The following is a 24,575-nucleotide window of genomic DNA, read 5'->3' as shown; positions in this document are numbered from 1 at the left end:
TTAAATGCGTGAATTTTTTTTACGCGTCCTTTTTTCTAATCAATTAATCATACTTAATGCGTCAAAGTCCCGGCCCTATATATATATTTTTTTTATGTTTATATATATATATATATATATATATATATATATATATATATCAAAACACAGAAACACAGTGTGCTCAAATAATGTGATTTATGGTTGAAAGTAAAGTAACATGCAGCCCTTTGACCCAGCAAATGGGTAATCTCTTTCTTAGCCCACCAAATGTAAGCCAAACCCAACACAATACAATCTGGGCAGTAATGGGCTTACTGGTGGCTCGAGGTTTAGGAGGTCTTAGTCGTTTTGTACTGACTCAGCTTGTGGGCCATCAAGGGCGTTCCAGTGTTGGGATCATTTTTCTCATCTTTATATAGAAGACATAACTAGAACTAGAATAAGGTTTCTGTAATTCTGTAACGCTGTTTATTTATTTAGAACCAAATCACAACAAGAATCTCTTAAGACACTTTACAAAGTAAACATTCAAATGTTATTTACTTATCAGTGCATTGAGTTCAGGTCATTATGCCATTTAGTTAAAAGTTTTGTATGTAAGGAAACCCAGATTGTGTCAAGTCACGGACTTGTTGTATCAGAAACTTTACAGTGATCCCCATACAAGCATGTAGCAACAGTGGAGAGGAAAACTCCCCTTTAACAGGAAGAAACCTCCAGAGAATCCTGGCTCAGTATGATGATGCTTGTTTGTGAACCACTTTGTGACTTAGTGAAAAGTAGTATATGAATAAACTTCTTCTATGAGCAGCCATCTGCATCACAAGTGACTGCTGGGGGTTTAAGAAGACAGAGTAGACACACACACACACACACACACACACACACACACACACACACACACACACACACACACACACACTCACTCACACAGAACAGATGTCCACTACTAGTAGAACATTCTTTGTTAACCATCCCACTGTCCTAATGGGTGTGACCCCGCGAGGAAAGTTGACCATTGAGCAGGGTTGATCGTTTTTTCCCTTGGGTCCATGTGGCAGGGCTGAGGAGTGAGCACCACCACCTCACCCCTGCCACGTGGACCACAAGGGATAAACCATCAATCCTGCTCAATGGTCAACTTTCCTCGCGGGATCACCCATAAAGACAGTGGGAGGGTTAAAGAAAGTTAAAAGTTAAGATCGGGGAGTGGGGGATGGTTGTTCACTGTTAGGCTGAACACTCCACCTCCCTCTACACCCCCACTTGTCCACACCTGGGCTAACATCATTCAGAATTTAACCATAAGGTTTATTAGATAAACAATGTCAAAGCCTACTTATAAAAGTAGACAAGATGTCTGTCTCACGGACTGATTATATTTTATTTAAGTGGCTATTAAAAAAAGGAGATTTCATTCTTTCTGAGTTATAGACATTTTCATGATTATATTCCATCTAAGCCACACAGACACAAAGTCTGCACAGGAAGTCCAACTGTTTATAAAACATCCCATAATCCTGATATTTTGTCTCATCTCATCTGTTGTCCCTTTTCCCTTGCTGATTTGTCTCCTTATGAAGGAAAGAGAAAACAGATTGAATAAAAATTCATTATTAAAACAAACATTTATGTCTAAAACTGTTTCAGTTTCAAAACTAACTATTCTAAATGTAAATTGTTTTCTGAAAATCAAATCAGGTTCTGTAATACGATTACCGGCTATGTTGAAACGGCAAGCTCAAAAGATGTCATTGTCTCCAAAGGTTTTTGTTGTTTCAGATTTTTTTTACAAACACTTCCAAAAACAGAGGGAAAAAATGGGAATGTTTTACCTTCAGAAAGTGTCTTGATGGTTTTGATGTTTAGTTGTGGATTATGTAATGTCAAAATAGGACTAATACAGCCATTAAATATAATGTTCATGACAACAACTCCTAGAACATCTGTTACTCTAACATCAACAGTAGCCTATTTCTTTTTATCCTAAAGGTAAAAATCTAAATATCACAAACACAAACTTTGAAACATCTCTATGAAACAACAGAACAGCTGTAGTAAAGTAGGGTTTTTTTTCTAGTAAAACTGCATCTCATAGCTCCTATGTAGACTAATATAACTATATTACTTTTCTTCAGTTCTCTACCCTTGTTGTTCCCCATTCTGTTTCCTATTTCTTTGTCTCTTCAATTTGCTCCACCTCACTAGATTCATCCACCACCTTGCCATTGATCATTGTCTGAGTCACCACCTTCACAATCTTTCTGGTGCGAACGTCAGGCTCCTCTGCACAGCAAAAGAAAAAAAAATAGATTAGAGTAAAAAAAACACTAATCCTGTGAACATTATGGCCTATTTCAACTTCCCTAAAATACTGGTCTCTTACTCCATGTTTGTTTTTTTTCTGTGAGTGAAACGGTTTTCAAAAGAGTCTCTTGTTGGCCAACTCCGTAGCACTTACAACACATGGGAGAAGTGCCGTCACACCCTCAGTAGTTGCTATAGGAGCTGAGCCCTGGTGTTTGCATTGTGCACAGTCCCATAGAACTGTAATTATTACTGGCCCTTTTGGGTGTGGTAAAATATATTGTCCGTCTCTTCAGAGGATGGTTTCAGATACACATTATATGAATCCAGATTAGCTGTGGGCATGTGTGGGTATATACCAATATTTAGTAGCAAATGTTAAGTTAGATATGTCCTTTTTATGTTTTTTTTTTTCTTTAAATATTCCATGTGTTCACTTGTATTTTTAACACACACAGTCTTTAAATGAACGGCTTGTGAGTGGATCTCTGTTGGAAAAAAGCTCTGGTGCTCCTGTTTCAGGAACTAGAAGTGAGCCAAAGCAGAGGTGAGCAGAAGACGGCAGGTTTTGGAGTCGCATTTCCTGATATTCGAACATCTCGCCTCTGACGTCAAGTCAACGGGGCTAAAAACGCTATTTTCTAATCCGCTTTGCCCTACGCCCTGGATTGCACGTATGTTATACTGCAATTTAAATGTAAAGTAACGATGGTTGTTTCGACCACGTCAGTCACGTACTTTGAGTTTTATCAGCTTGTAAAAGTTCGTAATTAGCATGACTACTCACCAGAAATCGACACGTCACATATGTGATGTCACCACGTAATCTCCTCTCCCTAAAGTAGCTACTACTTACCAAATGACCAGGTTTATGGTGGTTATTTTCTCCTGTGGGAAGTTTGCTGAACTTACAGCCCTTTTCCCTCAGTTTCCTCTGTGTCCGGTTTGATGACGTCACTTTCATGAAGCGCATTTGTAGTTCTGGACTTATTTTCACACAAAACCTAAAATAGTGTTTCCCCCGTTTGAAAATAAGCACCTTCTTGATATCAAAATGTTCCTTTACAATTCACGGACATTATATATGAAATCCATGGCACAAAACAAATGGAATTAGAAAATAGCGGTTTTAGCCCAGTTGACTTGCATTCATGTTTTTGTTCTTCCGGGAACCCATGGTGCAGAAGTAGATGGGTATGACTAAGGCTCCCTATGATTTCTCTTCAACAGTGATGTTTTATTCCCACAAATACCACAAGCCAGAAGGAGTTCTGCCATGTTGAGGAGTTGCTAATGCTAACAGTTAGCTTCTACTAGCCAAGACATGCTCTGCTGTTTCCTGGACACTGCAACAACAACCTTCCCCATCGCAAGCCAAGATGGGTGAGTCCTTGAATGCTTATTTTCTGTGTGATGTAGAATTGACTGGATTTCTAATCTGAACAATTCTTTATCTATTTCCTGTCGCCGGCTAAAGCAGGAAATGGCTGGCTACAGCTAAAGCAAGAAATGGGTGTAGATGACTATTTTCACATTTAGCCTGCATGTTAAACTCAGAGTAACCAATCATATATATATATATATATATATATATATATATATATATATATATATATATATATATATATATATATATATTTTTTTTTTTTTTTTTTTTTTTTTTTTGAAAAAAGCAATGAATGGATTCTTAGTTAACTTGGTTTTTAAGATTCCTAAAAATATATTCTTTAGACCAGGGCTTTTTAACTATTGTGTTGGAGGGTCACTGGCCTGCATGTTTTAGCTATTTACCTACTCCAGCACACATGATTTCAAACCCAATTACAATTTCAATAAATAAATATCTGGCAAATATACATATTTATAAAAGTTATCTGAAACTAAAGGGTCAACTCTGATTTTTTGCCTGGATTTGCTTCACAAGCCTTGACATCATGTTTTCATTTGTGTTCTTTTGGAGAAATGTTGAATACCAGATTGTGATATGTGACATGAGACAATTAAAACCAAGGACTCACTTTTTGGTGGAGGAAGAATTTCTTTGACCCTGATGAAAAGAAAAACAAATAATTTAGTATTCTACAAAACAACAATGACCCATTTATAAGATCCAGACCTGGTAATGAACCTTCCGTGCTTAAACATCCATACATGTTCATTGACCAAAAATGTTCATTTTACTAGTAGAGCATAGTCCACCTGTGGGAATAATAAAGGATCATCTTATCTTATCTTATCTTATCTTATCTTATCTTATCTTATCTTATCTTATCTTATCAAGACTGGAGACAGAAAAGGGCTAGGGTTAGGGACACAAAGTAAATTAGCATAATGCAACCCATTTTACTTAAGAGGTAAAATTATTTTTTGTTTAAGTTTCACCAGATAACTTGTATTTAACCCAATCTACATTTGATGTTTGTTTTGTTTTTTTTCTCATTTATCTCACTGACTCAGAAACCAAAGAAGCTCAGTGCAAACATTTAACCCTAATAAATAACTTTAGTAATCACCCTCTTGATATGTATGTATATGTATATATATATATATATATATATATATATATATATATATATATATATATATATATATATATATATATGCATATCAAGTCAGTGACTTGATGCAATTTGCTGGGTTCCTTACATAGGAAACATTTTTTCTGATTGGCTTAATGAACTGACCTGAATTGGAATGTTTATTATGTGAAGTGCCTTGAGACGACTCTTGTCGTGATTTGGCGCTATATAAATAAAATTGAATTGAATTGAATATATACATATATATGTCTGGTCTCCAAACCTAAAAACACACTGCTCTATGACCTTGTTACCAAGAAGGGAAGCCATAATAAAGTCCTTCTTCTGATTCCCTTATCTTAGCTGGAAACCCAAGGTCCCATGCAGAAGATGAGACTTTTACTCACTGAATGAAGCTTATCTTTCTTGGCTCATAAATTACTTCATAATTTCATATGTGTTCTATAATCATGATTTGTTGAATGAGCAATATGTTTAAATCCAAAGTGTTTTAATAATATGTCCGATACTCTACATTAATGAATGATGGGTTGAAATGAATATTTTTCCTGTAATGATTTTTTTCAGATCTTAAATTACACCAGATTAGTGTTTGTTGATTTTAATAACGTTAATCTATCAGTGTATTCACACCTCAAAATATCATTATTAATATTTAACATTTTTACTTCACAATAAGATCTAACCTCTAAGTATCTGAGGGAAGGAGTGATTGCCTGAGATATTTTGGTAACGCCTTTAAACTTGTCAAATTCTCATTTGCCTAAATTTGTAAACAGTAGCTAATAAAATAGACCTCACTTCCTGAACTAGTCAGTTCTTAGCCTGCTTACTCGGTTCGGCCGACCCCAAGGTCAAAGTCTCTCTGTAACGCTTGCGAGTGATATCAGATGCAACAACTCAGACATGGAACATCTGACTAGCAGACCCTGGTAGCATCTTATGACCAGTGATAACTGAATTCAAAGGAAGCTATGACCTTTGAGATTCCAGGAGCCACATCGTTTGGTGATATCACCAATCTGGCTGCCTTTCCTCTGGACAGCTCGAGAGCTGCCGTCCAACATGGGTACTGTAGACCTGCACACTGGCGTCAGATGGTTTTTCATGAATAACTGATAGCTTGTTAAACCAAACAGTCAAACTGATTTTACAACCCAGACATCACAAGATCTCTCAGATACTTAATAAGGTTTTGCTACAAAACATCTGGCTTACATTCCATAATTTCATTCATTGTTTGTTATCTGTCATGAACTCCTCCTCTTAACCTCCTCTGCGGGCCGGGCTGGCGCTGCACTCCAGTTCCCAGCATGCCTGTCACCGACGCTTCCCGGTGACGTCATCCCGCTGAGCCTATTTAAGGACCTGTCACAGCGGAGCCGGCACTCAGTCATCATCTAACGATAGACGCCAAGCCATTCTAAGACCTAAGACACTAACTCTACGAACCATACGGGAAGAGAACTTCCCACGCTGCCACATATCAGTCTCCATCCACCATTCTCTCCGCGCCTGGGTCTCATAACCACGCCAGCTCAGCCCATCGAACCTGACAGGATGACTGAGTCCCGAGTAGACCCAGCGGAGATCGCACAGCTGCGAGCTGAGGTAGCGCAGCTGCTCAGCCGAGTAGAACGCCAGGAGGCGGACAACGCCCAACTCCGTGTGGAGAACAATCAGCTGCGTGCTGTTACTGATCGCCTCGCATCCAAACTCGATTCCGTCACCGAACTGGTAGTCCAACTCTCCTCAGCCCTCCAACGACAGTCATCTGCCACTCCTAACGTGGTGGAGCCGTATCTAAGTCTCCCAGAGAAATGGGATGGAATTAAAGGATCCCCGGAGAGCATGTTGGCCGTTCTGTCAATGACTTTTGAGTGTCAGCCGGCACGCTACCCGACTTCCTGCTCTCGCGTGGCTCTGTTAACCTCCCTGCTGACTGGGCGAGCCGGTGAATGGGCGGCTGCTCTGTACCATCAGAAGTCCCCAGTCTGCAACGACTATGAAGCCTTCGTGAAAGAACTGAAGAAGGCATTCGTTCATCCCAGCAGCGAGGTCGCAGATGAGACACGCCTGCTCCAGCTTCGACAAGGCTCTCAGACCGTGGCCGAATTCACCTCACGCTTCCGGACCACCGCTGCCCGTCTAACCTGGGGTGATGCCGCGGTGAAGGCTGTGTACTTGGAGGGATTGTCACCCCGCATCCGTGAGGGCATGATTGGTCACGAGGCTCCAACCACCCTGGACCAGGCGGTGGACCTGGCTCTCCAGCTGGACCGCTGCCTCCTCACCAGACCAGGAGTGAGGGCGGTTCCCGTACAATCCCGAACTTTCCCCCGCCGTCAGGAGAACCAACCCATGGAGGAACCCATGCAACTGGGTCATTTGCCCCCCGAGGAACGGGCGCGCCGTTTTCAGGAGGGACGATGCGCCTATTGTGGGGCTCTGGGTCATCCCCGTGCAACATGCCCATACGCCCGGGAAACGGTCCCTCCGGGTCGGTGTAGGAGCTGCCTCACTCGGAGTTTCCACTCATGCAGCTCCTCATCACACCACCCTCTCGGTCTCCTTCCAGCTGAGCCAAGGACCGGTCCCCCTGGTGGCCCTCCTCGACACCGGAGCTGCAGAAAGCTTTATCGACCAGGGGTTGGTCAACCGGCTCAAGATTCCACTCACCCTCCTCGATCATCCCGTTCCCGTCACCTCAGTGGACGGGCGCCCTCTCATGCCATATCCGATCACGCACCGAACCCAGAACCTCCGGATGACCATCGGAGAACACGTAGAGACCCTTCATTTCTTGGTCATTCATGCCCCTACGACTCCTCTCATTCTGGGTCATTCCTGGTTCCGCCTCCACGACCCTCACATCTCCTGGTCCACCAGTAAAGTCATGGCATGGGGTGTTAACTGTCGCCTTCATCATCCGTCTCCAGGATCACAGCCTAGGGAGACACCACCCAAGGATGTGGATTTAACACTCCTTCCAGGATCAAAGCCTAGGGAGACACCACCCAAGGACGTGGATTTAACACTCCTTCCACCCCAATACCACGATCTGGCTCGGGTCTTTGCAAAGGAGCCTACCACCAAGCTGCCTCCTCATCGCCCCTACGATCTGGAGATCAGGCTTCAGCCCGGAACCACCCCGCCTCGGGGTCGGCTGTTCTCGCTCTCCCTGGCAGAGACCCAGGCGATGGACGCTTACATCAATGAGGCTCTCCAGAAGGGGTTTATCCGACATTCCACGTCTCCTGGGGCGGCAGGGTTCTTCTTTGTGAAGAAGAAGGAAGGTGACCTCCGGCCCTGTATAGACTATCGTGGGTTGAATAAAATCACCATCAGGGACCGCCATCCTCTTCCCTTAATGAGCACGGCTCTGGACGCCACTGCCCAAGCCACACTGTTTACCAAGCTGGACCTCCGCAGTGCATACAACCTCATCCGCATAAAGGAAGGAGAGGAGTGGAAAACCGCTTTCATTACACCCACTGGACATTATGAGTACCTGGTCATGCCCTTCGGCCTCTGCAACAGCCCTGCCGTTTTCCAGCGTTTCATCACTGATGTCCTCCGTGACATGCTGGGTCGTTGGGTTTTTGTTTATTTGGACGACATCCTCATCTACTCCCGCACGGCCGAGGAACACACCCAGCATGTTCGAGCCGTTCTGTCACGCCTCCTGGAGCACGACTTATTCTGTAAACTGGAGAAGTGTGCTTTTCACCAGGAGTCCACCTCGTTTCTGGGATTCATCATCTCCTCCCAGGGCCTGCGCATGGACCCACAGAAGGTTCAGGCGGTCGCGCAGTGGCCACTACCCAAGACCCTGAAGCAGTTGCAGAGTTTCCTGGGGTTCTGCAACTTCTACCGCCGGTTTATCCGCAACTTCAGCGCCCTGGCGTCACCATTAACTTCCCTGACGAAAACAACCAATCAGCCTCGCCCTTTCCGCCTCTCCCCGGAGGCCGTTGCTGCCTTCCATGAGCTGGTCCGCCGCTTTGTAAGCGAGCCCATCCTCCTCCACCCGGACCGAACACGGCCTTTCGTTGTGGAGGTGGACGCCTCTGAGACGGGCGCGGGAGCCGTACTGTCACAACGTGGCCAGGACTCCAAACTCCATCCCTGCGCATTCTTTTCCCGGAAGTTCTCTCCTACCCAGCAGAACTATGGGGTCGGGGACCGGGAATTGTTGGCGATAAAGTGGGCCCTGGAGGAGTGGCGACAGTGGCTCCTGGGTACCCCCACTCCTTTTCTAATCTGGACTGATCATCAGAACCTCATCCATATTCAGACCGCTCGCCAACTCAACCCTCGTCAGGCCCGGTGGGCCCTCTTTTTCGAACCTTATAACTTTCACATCGCCTACCGCCCCGGCTCAAAGAACCTCAAGGCGGACGCCCTGTCCCGTCAACACACCCAGGATCCAAGGCCTCCTGAACCGAGGTCCATCCTCCCGACCGAACGGTTCTTGGCCGCCCTGCAATGGCCCCTGGAAGCCTCCATCCGGGCGGCTCTCCCGGCGGACCCGGCGCCCCCAGAGACGCCTCCTAACCGCCTTTACGTTCCGGCCGTGTGTCGACAGGAGGCCTTGAGGTGGGGGCATAGTTCACGGCTCGCGGGACACCAAGGCCAGGCTCGTACCTTCCAGTTCCTCCGCCGGGCCCTGTGGTGGCCCTCTATGAGAAAGGACGTGCGTGAATACACCGCTGCATGTGACACTTGCGCCCGGTCTAAGTCCACCACCCAACCTGGAGCCGGGGAATTGCAACCGCTCCCTGTGCCTAAAAGGCCGTGGTCACACATAGGTGTGGACTTTGTCACGGGGCTTCCCGCTGCCGACCACCTGGACACCATCCTCACCATCACCGACCGCTTTTCGAAGGCTGTGCACTTAGTGGCTATGGCAGGGCTCCCCACGGCTAAGAAAACGGCGGAGCTCCTCCTCGATCATGTGGTGAGGCTCCACGGATTCCCCCAGGACGTGGTGTCTGACAGAGGGCCTCAGTTCATCTCACGTTTCTGGAAGGCTTTCTGTCGGTTGGTGGGTGCTTCCGCCAGTCTGTCGTCAGGCTATCATCCCCAGACTAATGGTCAGACGGAGAGAGCAAACCAGCAGCTTGGGCGTTACTTACGCTGCTTCGCCTCGTCTCAACCGTCCACCTGGCCTCGTTACCTCCTATGGGCGGAGCTCTCTCACAACCTCCAGACGTCCTCCGCCACGGGTCTATCGCCCTTCGAGACCTGCTACGGATACCAGCCCCCTCTTTTCGACCATCAGGTGCCGGAGGTGGAGGTTCCGGCGGCTCAGGATATGGTCCGCCGCTGCCGTCTTGCTTGGATCAGGGCTCGCGCCGCCATCACCCGGGCTAATACGGAGTACTCCCGACAACACCGCCGCCGCCACCGGCCCGGCCCTGTGTTCCAGCCTGGTGACCGGGTTTGGCTCTCTACCGCAAACCTCCAGTTTCCGGCTGGTTCCAGGAAGCTGTCGCCTCGCTTTTTGGGGCCCTTCCCAGTCCGAGATGTCCTCGGTCCGGTCGCTTACCGGCTGCGCCTCCCTTCCACTCTTAAGGTGCACCCGGTATTCCACGTCTCACAGCTCAAGCCGGTGGTGTCTTCTCCTCTCCATCCGCCTCCGGCCCGGGTGCCGACGCCCCGAGATGTCGATGGGGACCCCGTCTACACCGTCCGCAAGATTCTGGACGCCCGCCGCCGGGGCCGTGGATGGCAGTATTTGGTGGACTGACAGGGTTACGGTCCGGAGGAGCGTAGCTGGGAGCCTGCCCGCTTGTTTCTGGATCCTTCCCTGTTGGCTGATTTCTGGTCTCGTCGCCCTGGGCCTTCTGGAGCCGTCCCTCGCAGGGGGGGGGTCCTGTCATGAACTCCTCCTCTTAACCTCCTCTACGGGCCGGGCTGGCGCTGCACTCCAGTTCCCAGCATGCCTGTCACCGACGCTTCCCGGTGACGTCATCCCGCTGAGCCTATTTAAGGACCTGTCACAGCGGAGCCGGCACTCAGTCATCATCTAACGATAGACGCCAAGCCATTCTAAGACCTAAGACACTAACTCTACGAACCATACGGGAAGAGAACTTCCCACGCTGCCACATATCAGTCTCCATCCACCATTCTCTCCGCGCCTGGGTCTCATAACCACTCCAGCTCAGCCCATCGAACCTGACATTATCTTGTACAACCATCATTCTTCATAATTTGTTCTGTGTCATCATTAGTTTAGAAATATAGAATTAAATTATTTTTTTAAACTATATTCTGACTCCGTCTGAATTAATATGAAGTGTTTGTTTCCCTGAAAAGTCCAAAGAACCTAAGGTAATATTAAATCAAATATTCAAAGACCAATCAGACTGATAATTGATATTTATATGGAATATCTTATTGATCATTTAACAAATATGTAGCGACATCCATCACCCTACATCACTCACGATTCCTCTCCCTCCAGCAGGCGTCTGTAGGTCGCAATCTCCATTTCCAGGTTCTGCTTGATGCGGAGAAGCTGCTCATAGTCGGTTTTGGTTCGCTGCATGTCCAGCCTGAGCTGAGACAAGTCATCCTCCATCTGGCTCAGAGTGACCTGCAGCCGCTCCATCTCAGCAGCATACTTTTGACTCGTCTCACCCAGGTTACCTTCCAGAGCTGTAATCTGCAATCAATTATTCCACATTAATCTACTAACTGAAATGTCTCCACAGCCTTCATTAGCATCTACAGGAGCGATTTGTCACTAAATCAAACAAATCAGCCATGTTCACGATCTAAAACATGCAGTAAACAAGCTTGAAGCAGACTGCAGCACTAGCACATCAGCTTTATTAAGTCTATCAAGGACCATACCGGCACTCTGAAGTTGCAAGTGCAGTACTCTGGCCACAGGGGGCAGTGGGGTCTGAGTGACATTTCATTAACCCTATAAAGGGTAATTTTCATACATACTGAAAATAATTTATGAAATGGTTGCATAGTATCCGTTTAAAGCAGAGATGATTACTGTTTTGTAATGAGTGTTAAGCAATATGATGCTTTAAGTTGATTTGTCATAAAAGTTGTGGTTTTTCAGTCTTGTTATGTTGCATCAGAAATGTTTTGTTGGTGAGTATGAAACCACAAGAATGCCTCCTGATTTTGAAATGACTCTTCATAAGCAATATTCAGATTTCTGTGAGCTGACAAACACACGCACTTCAGGAGCAGCTACCTCACCTCTGCTCCATTTAGCAACTAAATCTCAATGCCCTTGCATGCCATATCAACGTGGGAGAAGACATTACCATCAACACAGGATTACACCAAAGTAAAACATGGACGAAACCCGGCTGGTTGAGACTGAATGTTAATTCCTTTAAGTATTTTCTTTGTATCTGCTTAACAAATCTGTCGTGAAACCAGTCTGTCTTTTTATACGACACATAAATCAAAGTGGTTTGTTTAAACGCTCACTCGTAACCGTCATTTTAATTCCAGGTTGTGGTGTTTGCATTGTCTAGTGTACACAGGATGATATTTGTACTACTGCAAAAGTGGAGATTAGACTTGGATAATATTTTTTCCAATGCTTGATGTTTATTTTCAATTGCATGTCAAGGTACTGCATAGGCAAATGTTTAGTTGTGAGCTTTATTTTGCACCTGTTTGTGCAGACTATCCAGCTCCACCTCCAGAGTCTGCAGGAAGCGTTGTCTCTCAGTCAGCTCTCCCTGGGCACCCCTTAAGGCCTCATTACTCTCTTTCACTTCATTCTGCACAGTCTCCAGCTGCAAACAACGCAACAGAAACACAAGTATTTAGTGGACGCAACCTCTGTTTAATGAGATCTTTAAATTGAGAAAGTCAGGAAGTGTTTCCACTGGATTTTTGCGGACACCTTCTTGCGGTACCACTGCTCCGCCTGCTCCTTGTTCCTCTTGACAATGCCCTCATACTGGGAGCGCAGCTCAGACAGAATGGTTCCCAGCTCTGGTCCACTAGCTGAGTCCACCTCAACATTCACTTCATCTCTGGCAATTCGAGATTTCATCTGCTCAAGTTCCTTCAGGGACATTAAAAAAATTGTTTCTTTTCAGACCAAGTCGATATAGTATCAGATTAGATGCTTGTATCATGTTTGACATCTGGCCAAACAGGAAACATATGGACCTTTAGCAGCAGCTGCAGCTTTGTGAAACCTACACTACAGAGTGGCAGGAAGGATTAGACTACATTTTCATTATTTAGATGTTCTTCATAAATACTTAACAGTATGAAGCTCATCTTACTCTTGATCCATAGGATTCATATCCTCTCACTGTGTCATGTGTTGTTGTACAGTCGTGGTACAGTTATGGTTGATTACATAGTTATAAAAAAAGCTCTGTGCAAAAACTGAGTATATTGTTCCTGTTGTCATTTTAGCTTTACAGTATAAGTTACAGTTGATTGCTACACAATTTTAAAAAGGACTTAAGTGTGTCTTGTTCAGGAGGTTCGCCAGGAAAACAAAAGTCTCTTCTTTCTAAAAACATGTCAGCACAGATTAAATGTTTAAAGTCTGAACAATCTGTGCAAAAGTTAGGAACATTGTTTTTTTCTCTGACAAGAGCAGAACAGGGATCTAAATTATTGGCTCAAACATACAAGCTGTCAAGCATGGTGGTGCAGGGTTGATGGTTTGGAATTTAACACTGTCAAATGATTTTTCATAATGATTTAGCATTTTCTGTATAATAAATATTGATTATTACAATGATTGAAGCCTTTAAGGTCAAAAGTTTGGAAAATTCAGTTTATTCTCACTTTTAGAAATGTTTAGTATGTGTTTCAGTTAAAAGAAATATTTAAATGGATCTTTGTGAGGGGGCAATGTTCTAACCAGAGCTGAGAAAAGACACAAAATAATTTGCAGTTTGCAGAAAACAACTACTGATTGGCTACATGCCTGAATAAGATGATCAAAACCATCACAGATATGAATAAAAGGCTACACTTTGTTGTTTTATCAGTGAAAGGTGTAAGTGTAAAATAAAATAGTCCAGTTGCAGCTAAGTCACTTAGCTTTAACAGCTGTTTTTGCTCAATACTGCATCATAAACAGCATCAAAACAGATTCATTTAGTCTTTTTCACTACGACTGTGGTTAATCCATCAATCGCTGTGAGGGAGCGAGCTTCTCTTTCCCTCTGAGGACATCTGACTGGATAGAAGGTGCATTTAGTAGCAATCAGATCTTCTTGCCTTTTGTCTACAGTAACTAGAGTTCTACCTCTCTGTCTCCATTTCTGTCTACTTTGGCTCCAGACAAACGACAGATACCACCTAATTGGGTCAGACCAGCATCGAACAATGTGCTGTTTGTGAAGATTTATCGTACAATAAGAAAAACGGCCAAAGTGAAAGTGCAACATTGTAAATGTCAGGTAATGAGTAAATGCTGCCCAATGAGCTGCAATTCACATACAACTATAGGCAAGTAAAAGGAGAAGGGATTAAAGTGTGTGTGTGTGTGTGTGTGTGTGTGTGTGTGTGTGCGCGCTCACGGGCTCACCTCCTCGTGGTTTTTCTTCAGGAAGTAAAGCTCCTCTTTGAGGCTGTCCAAATCTCCTCTCAGGGAGGAAATGATCTGCTCATGATCAGTTTTAGCCTTTTTCAGAGCAACACAGTCCCGTTCCACAGACTGGCACATCACCAGCTCAGTCTCCCACCTTTTCAGGTAAACAACAACAATACAGTTTACAGGGTGTGGGGACAGTTATCCTATAGTCTAGGTCTGCTCTGATCCATTTTAAAGCTAAAGTCCCATCATCACATCTCCACATCTGACCCATCTATGCAGGGGGCGGTCAGCTGCAGCAGTGGTTGCACTCAGGAATTATTTGGTGGTTTAATCCCCCAATCCAACCCCTTAATGCTGAGTGAGATTTTTAAAATCCTTGGTATGACCCGACTGTAGTTTTGAACCCACAATCTCCCAGCCTCAGAGTGGACACTCATACCACTAGGCCACTGAGAAGGTGGCTTTTTGTTGTTTTTGTAACAAGACCATCTTCAAAACCTTTCAAAATGTATTGAAAAAATCTATTTAGCATGGCTGCAGAGGAACTCTTTTCTTTTGATCGCTCAAAGTAGTCGTAAAGTTCAGGAAACCATTTCAAGAGGTTGCACTTCATCAGAGTAAAGCTGCGTATAGATATGGATATTTTTATTTGACAATTGTTTCAAAACGTTAACTAAATATGTAGAAAATGAAAAAGATAAGAGCTTCCACATTAATGCATTATTCGTATTTGCTGATGCACATACATTTTATCCACTTGTTTGCAGAGAACAACAAATCTGTCCAATAATCAAATAATGAAATATTTTCATGCCTTTCCTTATGCCTTTTCTACTTTTCCCATGATCTGAGCTGAGAAATCATTGCAAAACATCTGCTTTGGTTTTGGTTTTCTTCGTGTACCCTCATGACAAAAACACCCAACTAAGCATTACTAAGGCCTTTTTAGTGTGTAAACTGTTTACAGCAGCTGAACACTGAAATCCATCCAGCTTTATAAGTTTTATCACAAATGAGCAAACATTTAAGCATCTTAGTGTCACTCACTTGATTCTGAAGTCATCCGCGGCCAGTTTAGCATTATCAATCTCCAACATGAGGCGGGCGTTTTCCAAGGTTTTCTTCCTCACCTGATAAATATTAACAGTAGTCAAACACAGTCTGTCATTAGAGTCTAATGGGGTCCTTTGTGTTTTACATCACAGTGGAAGAGCTCTGAAACAGTGTTATGTCACTGTTGATGTTTAAACAAGACCTGTGAGGGAGCACACATTCCTTAGTCATTAAACTGTAGCTAAATCTATTTTTAAAGGTTAAATGACCATTAATGGGATTTTAATTCTGTTACATGTTTACCAAATTTTCAAGTCTAGCCTTGCTTACACTTGGAGCTTTACTTTAATCTTTAGATCTGAAACCGACACCCCAGACCCTGCCATGTGAAATCTGTGAGGTGGCGGGTCTCATCATCCCCACCTCTTGTTCCACAGCGTGTGCCTGGGCCATCATGCTATCCAAGTCGTGACCTTTAGGAATGCGGTCAAGCATCAGCTGCTTGATTCTCATCTCCAAGTCAGCGTTGGAGCGCTCCAGTGAGCGCACCTAAGAGACACAAACAGAGGAGAAGTGTTTCAGGTTACGATGGGCTGAATCGTTTCCCTCTAACATGATCCAACAATGCTGTACTCTGTTACAAGTCAGACCTTATCCAGGTAGTTAGCCAGGCGGCTGTTCAGACTCTGCATGGCCTCCTTCTCGTTGGTGCTGTTGCCATGCCATCCATTTGGTTGGAGGCTGATCGGCCCATTTAGATCCTGGCTGATGGATGCTGAACGAGTCAGTGGGCTGGCTGCAGCAAAAGAGACGGAGGCCCGAGAGCGAGCCCGGCTGGTGTCCATCAGGGAGCGACTGGAGAAGGATGGCCGACGGTTCACAGAGAAACTTCTCACTGAGATGCTTGAGGCCATGATGGTGGACTGAGATTTGAAGAATAGTTCAGATCTTTTAATGGTGGTTTCTGCAGAAAAGGTATGAACAACCTCAGTTTGAAGAGACAGAGTAGTTCTAATTGAACTGACAAGCTAACAGCTAGTTGACTTCAAAAGTTGAACACTGCGTTTTTAGACACATCTAATGTAAAAATTAAAAAAGGAAATGAATCATCAGTTCACAGCTTTCCTATTCATTTTTGAAAATGCTTTTCTGCTGCAGCTCCTTTTACTTGAGGAGTCCCTCAAGGATCTGTATTGGGTCCACTGCTTATTGACTTGCTTATGCTGCCTTTTGGCTCCCTACAACATTTTCATTGCTTTGCAGACAATATCCAGGTCTACTTGGCTATTAAGTTAAACATTCCTGACATACTCAAACCTCTTTTTAACAGTTTGAATCAAAATCCTGTTGAAACAGAGTCTTTTGCAAATTAAATGAGAGTAAAATCAAAGGCTTTGGAAGTTGTATTTGTCTTACAGTCACTTTATTGTGAAGAATTTGAGTTTTATCGTTTACTACAACATATTTACTTACATTTGAGCGATTTTAAAACAGCAATGATAAACTTTGGACTTGACTAGCAGTTAGCTCATCAATCTCACCAGATCATCTGTTTATTCAAACTGAGATTGTTTGAATCTAAAAATAAAACAACTAAATATAACTTTTTTCACAGAAATGGTTTTAAAATGTCTGCACTCTTTAACCTGAACAACGTGTTGCTGAAAAACAGATTAATACAATCTTAGTCATAAATGTCAGGAAATCATCACATACAAGTTGTAAAGTTTGACCTTTTTATCCATGTAAAGCTAGTGTTACATGAGATCTGCTTTCAGAAGCACTCTTCTCTGGCACTTAAGCAAATGTGCTTTACTGATGCATTCGGCCAGCCTTTTAATGGAAACACAAGTGTCAGTTCTGCTGATTGCTCACTGAAACTGATGAAAGGAGCCCTTTAGTGAGTGTATTTACAGCCAGCTAGTGGCCATTCAAACTAACCATCTGCATCGGAGAGATGACTGACTTTACGGTCTGAGCCACTTCACTGTGTCGTTCTCAGCTCTGCGCATACACAACTTCAGCTGCAGCCAGTGTGAAATCTAAATGTAAATGACTGTGGCTTCGCTGCAAGTCAAAGAAGAGCCTCTCAGGGAGGCTGAGGACACTTTTAGGATGAAAATGAGATTTGCTTCAAAATAAAACAATTTACAAAAACAGAAACAACCAAAGAGAAGATGTGCGGTTTTAAAAACCAGCAGCTTGCTAAGGTTAATGTTCAATAGAAACCTGGTGTAACTACTATAAACAAGTGTGGGCACTACTTCTGAGCACAAGCAGCTGTTTGGATGTCAAACTGTGGAAGACGGCACAGCTTTGTCCACTTGTGTGTTTGAGTTTGTGTGTGCAGGGTTTCAGTGGCTGATCAGTGGTCAAGAGAACCCCCCTGTGTCTCCGTCACTCGATCCTCGCAACACCATTCCAACAATGCTACAAAGACCCAGCAGGAGACAGGCCGTCCTTGTTCACTTGAAAGATAGAGCTTGGGAAAATGATCTAGAAAATATTCCGAGGGAATTTCAGAGACACAGAGAGACACTTTGTTCACGAGGAAATGGACTGTCATTTCAGCTTTGGATATTATCTCCCTACCAGCTGATAAATAGCTGTGATGACAACTTTGAATGAAAGAGAACAAAAAAAAAAAAGAGAATAATTAGCTTGAATTTGTTTTTCTTTTATTATGTTTTACCCAAACTGTAGTCTAAATTTATATCAAGGAACATTTTTTTTTAATTTGTCCAGAACTAAATTCAACCAATCAGACTTGTTTAAATCGAAGCATTTTGAGAAACTGTGCTAAAAAGAAAGTTATTCAAAGGAAATAAAAATACTCTTCTTACCTTCAGAAATAGTTTAAACGTGGAGACTGCAGCTTCCTCTGTGCTGCTAATACCACAGGTGTGCTTATATGCAGGTGTACAGGAAGGGGGAGGAGCAACTCTTCAAAGGAGTGTTTACTGTACACCTGCAGGTCCAGAATAATGTGGTTTTGCGGTGAAAATAACACAACGTTCCACATTACCTGCCCAACGACGGTGGGTTTTGATGTTGAAACACTGCATGTTGATTTGATGAGTTTTTGTTTCAATAAAATGTTTATAAATAATAAAACTACTCAGTAGGCAATTTTTTTCTGTCACTTTATTTCATTAAGAAAACTATCACCTTATTGTCAATATTTTATTTAAATAAAAAAAATATGACTTTAAATAAATGTTAATCACCAGCTCAGGTGTGGGGAAGAGTTCCATCCTCAAGTGATGGCATTTAAATATTTTGGGTCGTTTTATACAGATAAAACCAAATAAACTTCATAGATTTTTAAATGTCATTTTTTTTTTTGTCAAAAGTCAGTCTCCTACCAAGTGTGTGTTTATTATGACTGTCTACATTGACCCAAAGTGTTCATCAACCTCAGTGGCGGCTGGTGGCATTTTATTTTTGGATATGGAGCATTTTTCAGATGTGCTCTAGCCACATATCACCACTAGGGTCTAACCAGGCATCTGTGGAGAGTTTCTGCTTGAATGTCCTGATCTGAGCTGCGACTCTGGTCTGCTGTGCATGCTTCGATCACGAAATTCTACGCCTGAAAGCTCTCCTATTCTTTGTACTAGAGGGGGATCCAGGGCACATGTGCCAGTCATAGAGTAGGTCTATGGGAACGATTTTTACACCCCAAAGGAACAGGAAATACATCATACAACCGTTCAGTCGCGGTAAAAGCGTAGAACATTTTTATGCTACGCTTAAATGCAAATTACACACAACACTTATAATCTGTATGATTAATAGATATTTAGTTTAATTTTGATGTGGTTTTAAAAGTATTTTTCATTTCTTCTTCTTCTTCTTCTTCTCTTTCCGTGAGACTGGTGGGGCAGTGCCCTAGCGCCCCCTATGAACGGGTCATCACTGGTTTTCATAGTGACGCTTGATGAAACAAAAAATATTTAAACACATGAAATGTTTTAGTTTCTCCTTTTATTTTTAGCTTTTCTACACAAGATTATTTTTATGCTTCTTTCACAAAAAAGAAAACAAAAAAAACTTAACAGAACACCTCTCCCTCCCCCAGGAACGTTTTTTTTATCTGGTTAATGTTTGTTGAGCATATCGACAAAAGATACAAAACTCAGTCAAAAGGTCAGCATTTGTTTCATTAATTGTTTTTTTTATTAAGTTATTTATTGCTTGTCTTTCAAAGTTCTTCCATGACATTTTTAAGAAACGATGTAAGTTTTTGTCCTGCTGATGATACACTCTACAATTTTCACTGACCATTGTCAGAGTTTTGTTTGTTGATTCATAACTGATATTCATCAAATTGGATAAGTGAAAAATAATAATACAAATATATTTTACAGTGTAGCAAACATTAGACTTAAAAAATGTAATTTATTAGGGACAGCTACAGTCTTTTCTTGGACACTGATCAGCAGATGTCAACCAGCAGCTCTGGGATCCCTCACGTCCTGTAACTCTATCCAGTTTCTGCCTGCTAGTGATAAAATATTCAGCAAGTTATTCCATGAAAAAAGTGTTGTTTTTTTCTGCCTGTTCACGCAAGAATTAAAAAAACATCCTAATATTCAGAACTTCAGTTTGGATAAATACTCTTAAGATCTGCAGTGTTTGAGTGGAAAGGATTGTGGTTGAATTTAAGCTTCTGTAACTCTAACTCCAAATACCTGTGTGTGCGTGCATGCTCCTGTGTGTGTGTGTGTGTGTGTGTGTGTGTGTGTGTGTGTGTGTGTGTGTGTGTGTGTGTGTGTGTGTGTGTGTGTGTGTGTGTGCGTGCATGCTCCTGTGTGTGTGTGTGTGTGTGTGTGTGTGTGTGTGTGTGTGTGTGTGTGTGTGTGTGTGTGTGCGTGCATGCTCCTGTGTGTGTGTGTGTGTGTGTGTGTGTGTGTGTGTGTGTGTGTGTGTGTGTGTGTGTGTGTGTGTGCGTGCATGCTCCTGTGTGTGTGTCTGTGTGTGTGTGTGTGTGTGTGTGTGTGTGTGTGTGTGCGTGTGTGTGTGCGTGCATGTGTGTGTGTTAGCACACGTCATAGGACCAGAGGGGAGCGATTCTCTCTCTTGTGAACGTAGTTCATGCAAAATAAAACAGAGGAACCTGCGATAATAAAACTGTAGGTGAAGATTGTCACTCCTTCATGTTGTTTTATGCAAATGAAAGCTAGAGGAACCTCTTCAAATAGCAAAGAACTCCATTTGCATCATATCATAATTGTATATTTGATGAGGTGGTCGTGTAATATTTTAGTTTATTGGGTTTTAGTTCCACTGGAACAAATTCAAGGTTATACGTGTTTCAATTTTTGTAGCTTATTTCAGAAACAAATTTCAATTTTTCATTTCTTGTCATTTATGTAACAACTACTAAACATAGCATGCCTGAAAAAAACTATTTGTCTTCATTAACATTGATTTGAATGTCCCAACAGCATCCTGACATAGTCAAATACTTCTCAAAAATAAAGGGAAAAAAAGACTGCAGTAAATGAGCTAAAGTATTTAGTGATTCGTCGCCCCTGCTGGAGGTGAAACACTTCATCTGAGATTATTGATTACTAACGTGGTTCTGCTTGCTGCAGCCAGAGGATTTATATCAAAAATTTAATTGGGTTACATAAGCATATCATTGAACCACAGAGCAGTAAGCTTAGCAGTAAAATGTGTTAAACAGGAAACATTTTATCATAAACAGCTTTCATTTTAGTCCCTGATTATTATTTACTGTACAGGTATTCACTGCAGAATTTTTCTTGTACATTGATTTATTCACAAGCTTCTTCCTTTATGAAATGGGACACATTCTATTTTCTAAACTGTAATAAAGTACATTAAAAGTGTGTACTAATTAAAAAGATGACCTTAAAGATGGCATTAACAAGATAAAACTCCAACAGGAACAAAATCATGTCTTGAGTGTTAAATAGTGTTGCATTTAATAGCGTAAGAGAACATGTGGCAGATTTGGAAAGAAAAAATATACCTCATGCTTACAATAAAATTAATTTATAGCATTTCTAGGTGTTGCTTCAGCTTCTTTGCTGTTCAAACAGCATGTGACTCAGTAAGGTGGTGATCTGCCTCCTCTCTGTGGCGAGAGTGGGTAAAACCAGATGAACCCAACAACAAAATTGGAAACTCCAAAAGAGGGCAGCAAAAAGCCACTCTCTGGACTGCTCTTCCTTTATTATTACCCAGTTTAATTCTCACATAAATATGCAAAAATAAAACAAACAAAATATCTTCTAAATCTTAAGCATTTACTTTCAGTCAATCACATGCACTAATACCTTAATACATTTCTAGATATTCTAATTTTCTTGTGTTTGCAAAATATGTAGTTGTAATGGGAGACCGGGGATGGTTGTAACACTTTCTGTTTTAGCAAATGTAGCTCAGTGGTTCTGTGTGATAGAGAGTGCAAATGCTACAGACTTCCACCACATTATCACCGGTGAATAGTGTTAAATGCAAAGAGGGATGTTGTTGCAACTGACCTCAGTACCGGGGTGAGCTGTAACATTACTTGTGGATGGAATGTAACAATAAAATGATTATGCTTAAAAAGAGATCGACACTAATAAATGTACAGAAACACTTTAATGGGTTGTGGGCTTCATGGACCCAGAATCTAAAACGTTGACATTTGATCCACGCTTCTCTTGGCTGTGAGTTTTCAAAGTGCTCTAAACGCACGATGCAGATATTTTCATTATCTGAAGAGTTGGCATCTCCTGTGTCATCAGTCTTAGGCCTTTTGTCACTTTCTTCTTTTGACCCTGATACTTGATTTCTGATTTTGCGCTGCTTCCCGGTGTGTCTGTGAGAACTTCAGACTGCCTTGTACTACTTGGCTACAAGTTCCTCCTGTTCCTCACTCAAGACATTCTTGTTACTGTGGTCGCCTACATGGCTCCTCACTGTTACTCTGTTCCCTTAGCTTCTCTGCAGCTTTACAATATCTGCAGATGGCCTTGGCAACCTGTCTCACAGATGGCCAAAGATAAATCATAGAAGTGACCATAAACTCTAAATCATCAGGTCAGTTATAATATATCTGATAACCTCAATTTATTCCAGAATCCATCACCTGTCTGCATCAATATTAGTCTTTAAACTACAGATTCAAAAGGGGAAACCATTTTAAAATGAAATCAAACACATTTTGAGTCCAACCTGAGATCAATCAGACTGCGCTAGGATTCATCCCCTCCTCCACTTTCACTTTCCTTCTACTTCAGTCAGAGTAGAGCAGACTTCAGCCGTTAAATAAATAAACAGGTGATTAGACTGGCAGGATGTCGGGATACTACTCGTGACCCCACTTGACCCCTAATGACCCGTCACATGTGGTCATGTGACCACAACGGTAAAATTCACAGGAGTTAGAATCTGGTTGTTCTCCAAGGGGTCCGAAAGAAGGCAACTGGACTTCTTTGGTTTCTTGAAGACTCAGCTTCTCATCCGAGGAGCTGTACCCATTCTGCCTGGAATATGGGAGCTGTAGCTGTTTGTTGTTGTTCTGTTACCATCCAGGATTACTTGATTACTTTTGTATAATATTTGGCGTATTATCACACCACGTGTTCATCACACAACACACCAATGCTACTGGACCAATTTTAATCTTATTTATGCTTTTTTTTTTTTTTTTTTTTTTGCTGTTTATTGATTGATTTAGCACGCTTGATTTTCCAGGTGATTTATTCATGTAAAATCCAGAAAATGGCATTTGGGGAACAAAAAGTCTACTTTTGGAGGACCTTAGCGAAGCGGTGTTCTACAAACATGACATGGATTCTTCAATAGTCATTTTGACTCTGATTTGGTTTACTGCTCATGCTGGATTGGCTCACACACACACACACACACACACACACACACACACACACACACACACACACACACACACACACACACACACACACACACACACACACACACACACACACACACACACACACACACACACACAGATTCAGTTACAAGTGACCATGCAGCTTAGGCAGCCCTCTCCAGCAGTTATAATTTTGTTTAGACGCTGTCAGCTGCATTTTTATGCCGATCGCTCTGATTTTAAGAAACAGCAGCAAATGTTTATGCATCAGAGCTCTGTACACTGTTTCAGTTTTCCTACTGGCAGGTGAAAACAATTTAAAGTTGCATTAACTCAAGGTTAATTGAAATCACTAATTTAAGGACTGATTTAACTATAAGTGACTATGCATCTCCAAAAATTCTGTTTTTATTCAACTTTGCACAACAACCCAAACACACAACATCTTTTTCTTTAGAAGATAATGATTCACTTTACTTCCTTGTCTTGGAAATTCAAACAGAAAAGATTATAAAATCTGATTTGATAAATGTCTCTTTTCTTCAATTTTATGGATTTTACTGTTGCACGCGTTGCATGTTTTTATATAACATAAAATATATACCATTAAATAATCCTAAAAAATAAATAAAGTATGCTAAACACTTTACTGTAATATAGATACAACATATTAGGAAAGTAATAAAAGTTAGTTGCTGCCTGTAAATAAAAAACACAGATAAAACATATTAATGTCAAAGGTATTATATATTTAGATGTAATGCACCAGAAGTCTTTACTATTTTTGATTAACGTCTTTATAAAGTTTCAGTCAGTTTAGGTTAGCTCAGTTAATGATGACATCTGTAGTGTGGAGGGTAAAGAAAGATAAAGGTAACCAGGACGGTTCCCTGTGGGACGCCTCCTGCTGCAGAGAAGCGGACGGGTCTCAGAAAAGATCCTTTTTTCAGCTCTGAGTGGTAAAAAAAGAGGAGATGAAGAAACAAATATTGTTTCTTTTTTAATAGTGAAATCAAATTATAAATGTTCATCTGACTAACTGAAAAAATATGTAATAAAATAATGTAAAGGACATTTTAATAGTATATCTATTTTGAGTAATATGATTGCGTGAAAATGAACAATAAAGAAACGCGTTGGAACAATGCTAGTTTCAGTTCTTCATCTAACAATCTTTGGTAACTTATAAAATTGATTTGTGTAATTTCACCAGTTTTGAACTTCTAAAAGTACTTTGTTCTCTTACAGACTCTGATTGATGTAATTTAGTCCCCAAAGTCAC

General features: G+C 42.1%; 1 protein-coding gene across 2 annotated transcripts; it reads right to left on the bottom strand.

Annotated features, from left to right (window-relative positions):
• Positions 1 to 419: 419 nt before the first annotated feature.
• si:ch211-243g18.2 (keratin, type I cytoskeletal 18) lies at positions 420 to 18,406 on the bottom strand. Of its 2 annotated transcripts, none has more exons than XM_054744262.2 (10): positions 18,282 to 18,402; positions 16,089 to 16,402; positions 15,862 to 15,987; positions 15,433 to 15,515; positions 14,377 to 14,533; positions 12,721 to 12,885; positions 12,485 to 12,610; positions 11,285 to 11,502; positions 4,308 to 4,336; positions 420 to 2,268 (listed from the first exon to the last, which is right to left on the bottom strand). In XM_054744262.2, the coding sequence occupies exons 2-10, from the start codon at positions 16,350 to 16,352 to the stop codon at positions 2,153 to 2,155; spliced, it is 1,284 nt and encodes a 427-aa protein (XP_054600237.1). In that variant the 5' UTR covers positions 16,353 to 16,402; positions 18,282 to 18,402; the 3' UTR covers positions 420 to 2,152. The 2 variants fall into 2 exon arrangements, with proteins under 2 accessions (XP_054600237.1, XP_054600238.1); XM_054744263.2 differs by having other exon boundaries at positions 2,172 to 2,268; positions 11,276 to 11,502; positions 18,282 to 18,406.
• Between the last annotated feature and the right edge of the window lie 6,169 nt (positions 18,407 to 24,575).

Source organism: Nothobranchius furzeri, chromosome 6 (assembly GCF_043380555.1).
Source record: "Nothobranchius furzeri strain GRZ-AD chromosome 6, NfurGRZ-RIMD1, whole genome shotgun sequence".
Classification (NCBI taxonomy): Eukaryota; Metazoa; Chordata; class Actinopteri; order Cyprinodontiformes; family Nothobranchiidae; genus Nothobranchius; species Nothobranchius furzeri.
The sequence above is the reverse complement of the archived record's forward strand: the minus strand, read 5'-3'. Positions and strand labels throughout refer to the sequence as shown.

What these genes read in the sequence shown, in the direction of transcription:
- si:ch211-243g18.2 (XM_054744262.2), bottom strand. Translation starts at nt 16,352, where the DNA reads ATGGCCTCAAGCATCTCAGTGAGAAGTTTCTCTGTGAACCGTCGGCCA. An exon ending in TGGATAGTCTGCACAAACAG is followed by an intron (nt 11,503 to 12,484) that starts GTGCAAAATAAA and finishes AATTGATTGCAG; the next exon opens with ATTACAGCTCTGGAAGGTAA. An exon ending in CTGCTGGAGGGAGAGGAATC is followed by an intron (nt 4,337 to 11,284) that starts GTGAGTGATGTA and finishes TCTTTTCATCAG; the next exon opens with GGTCAAAGAAATTCTTCCTC.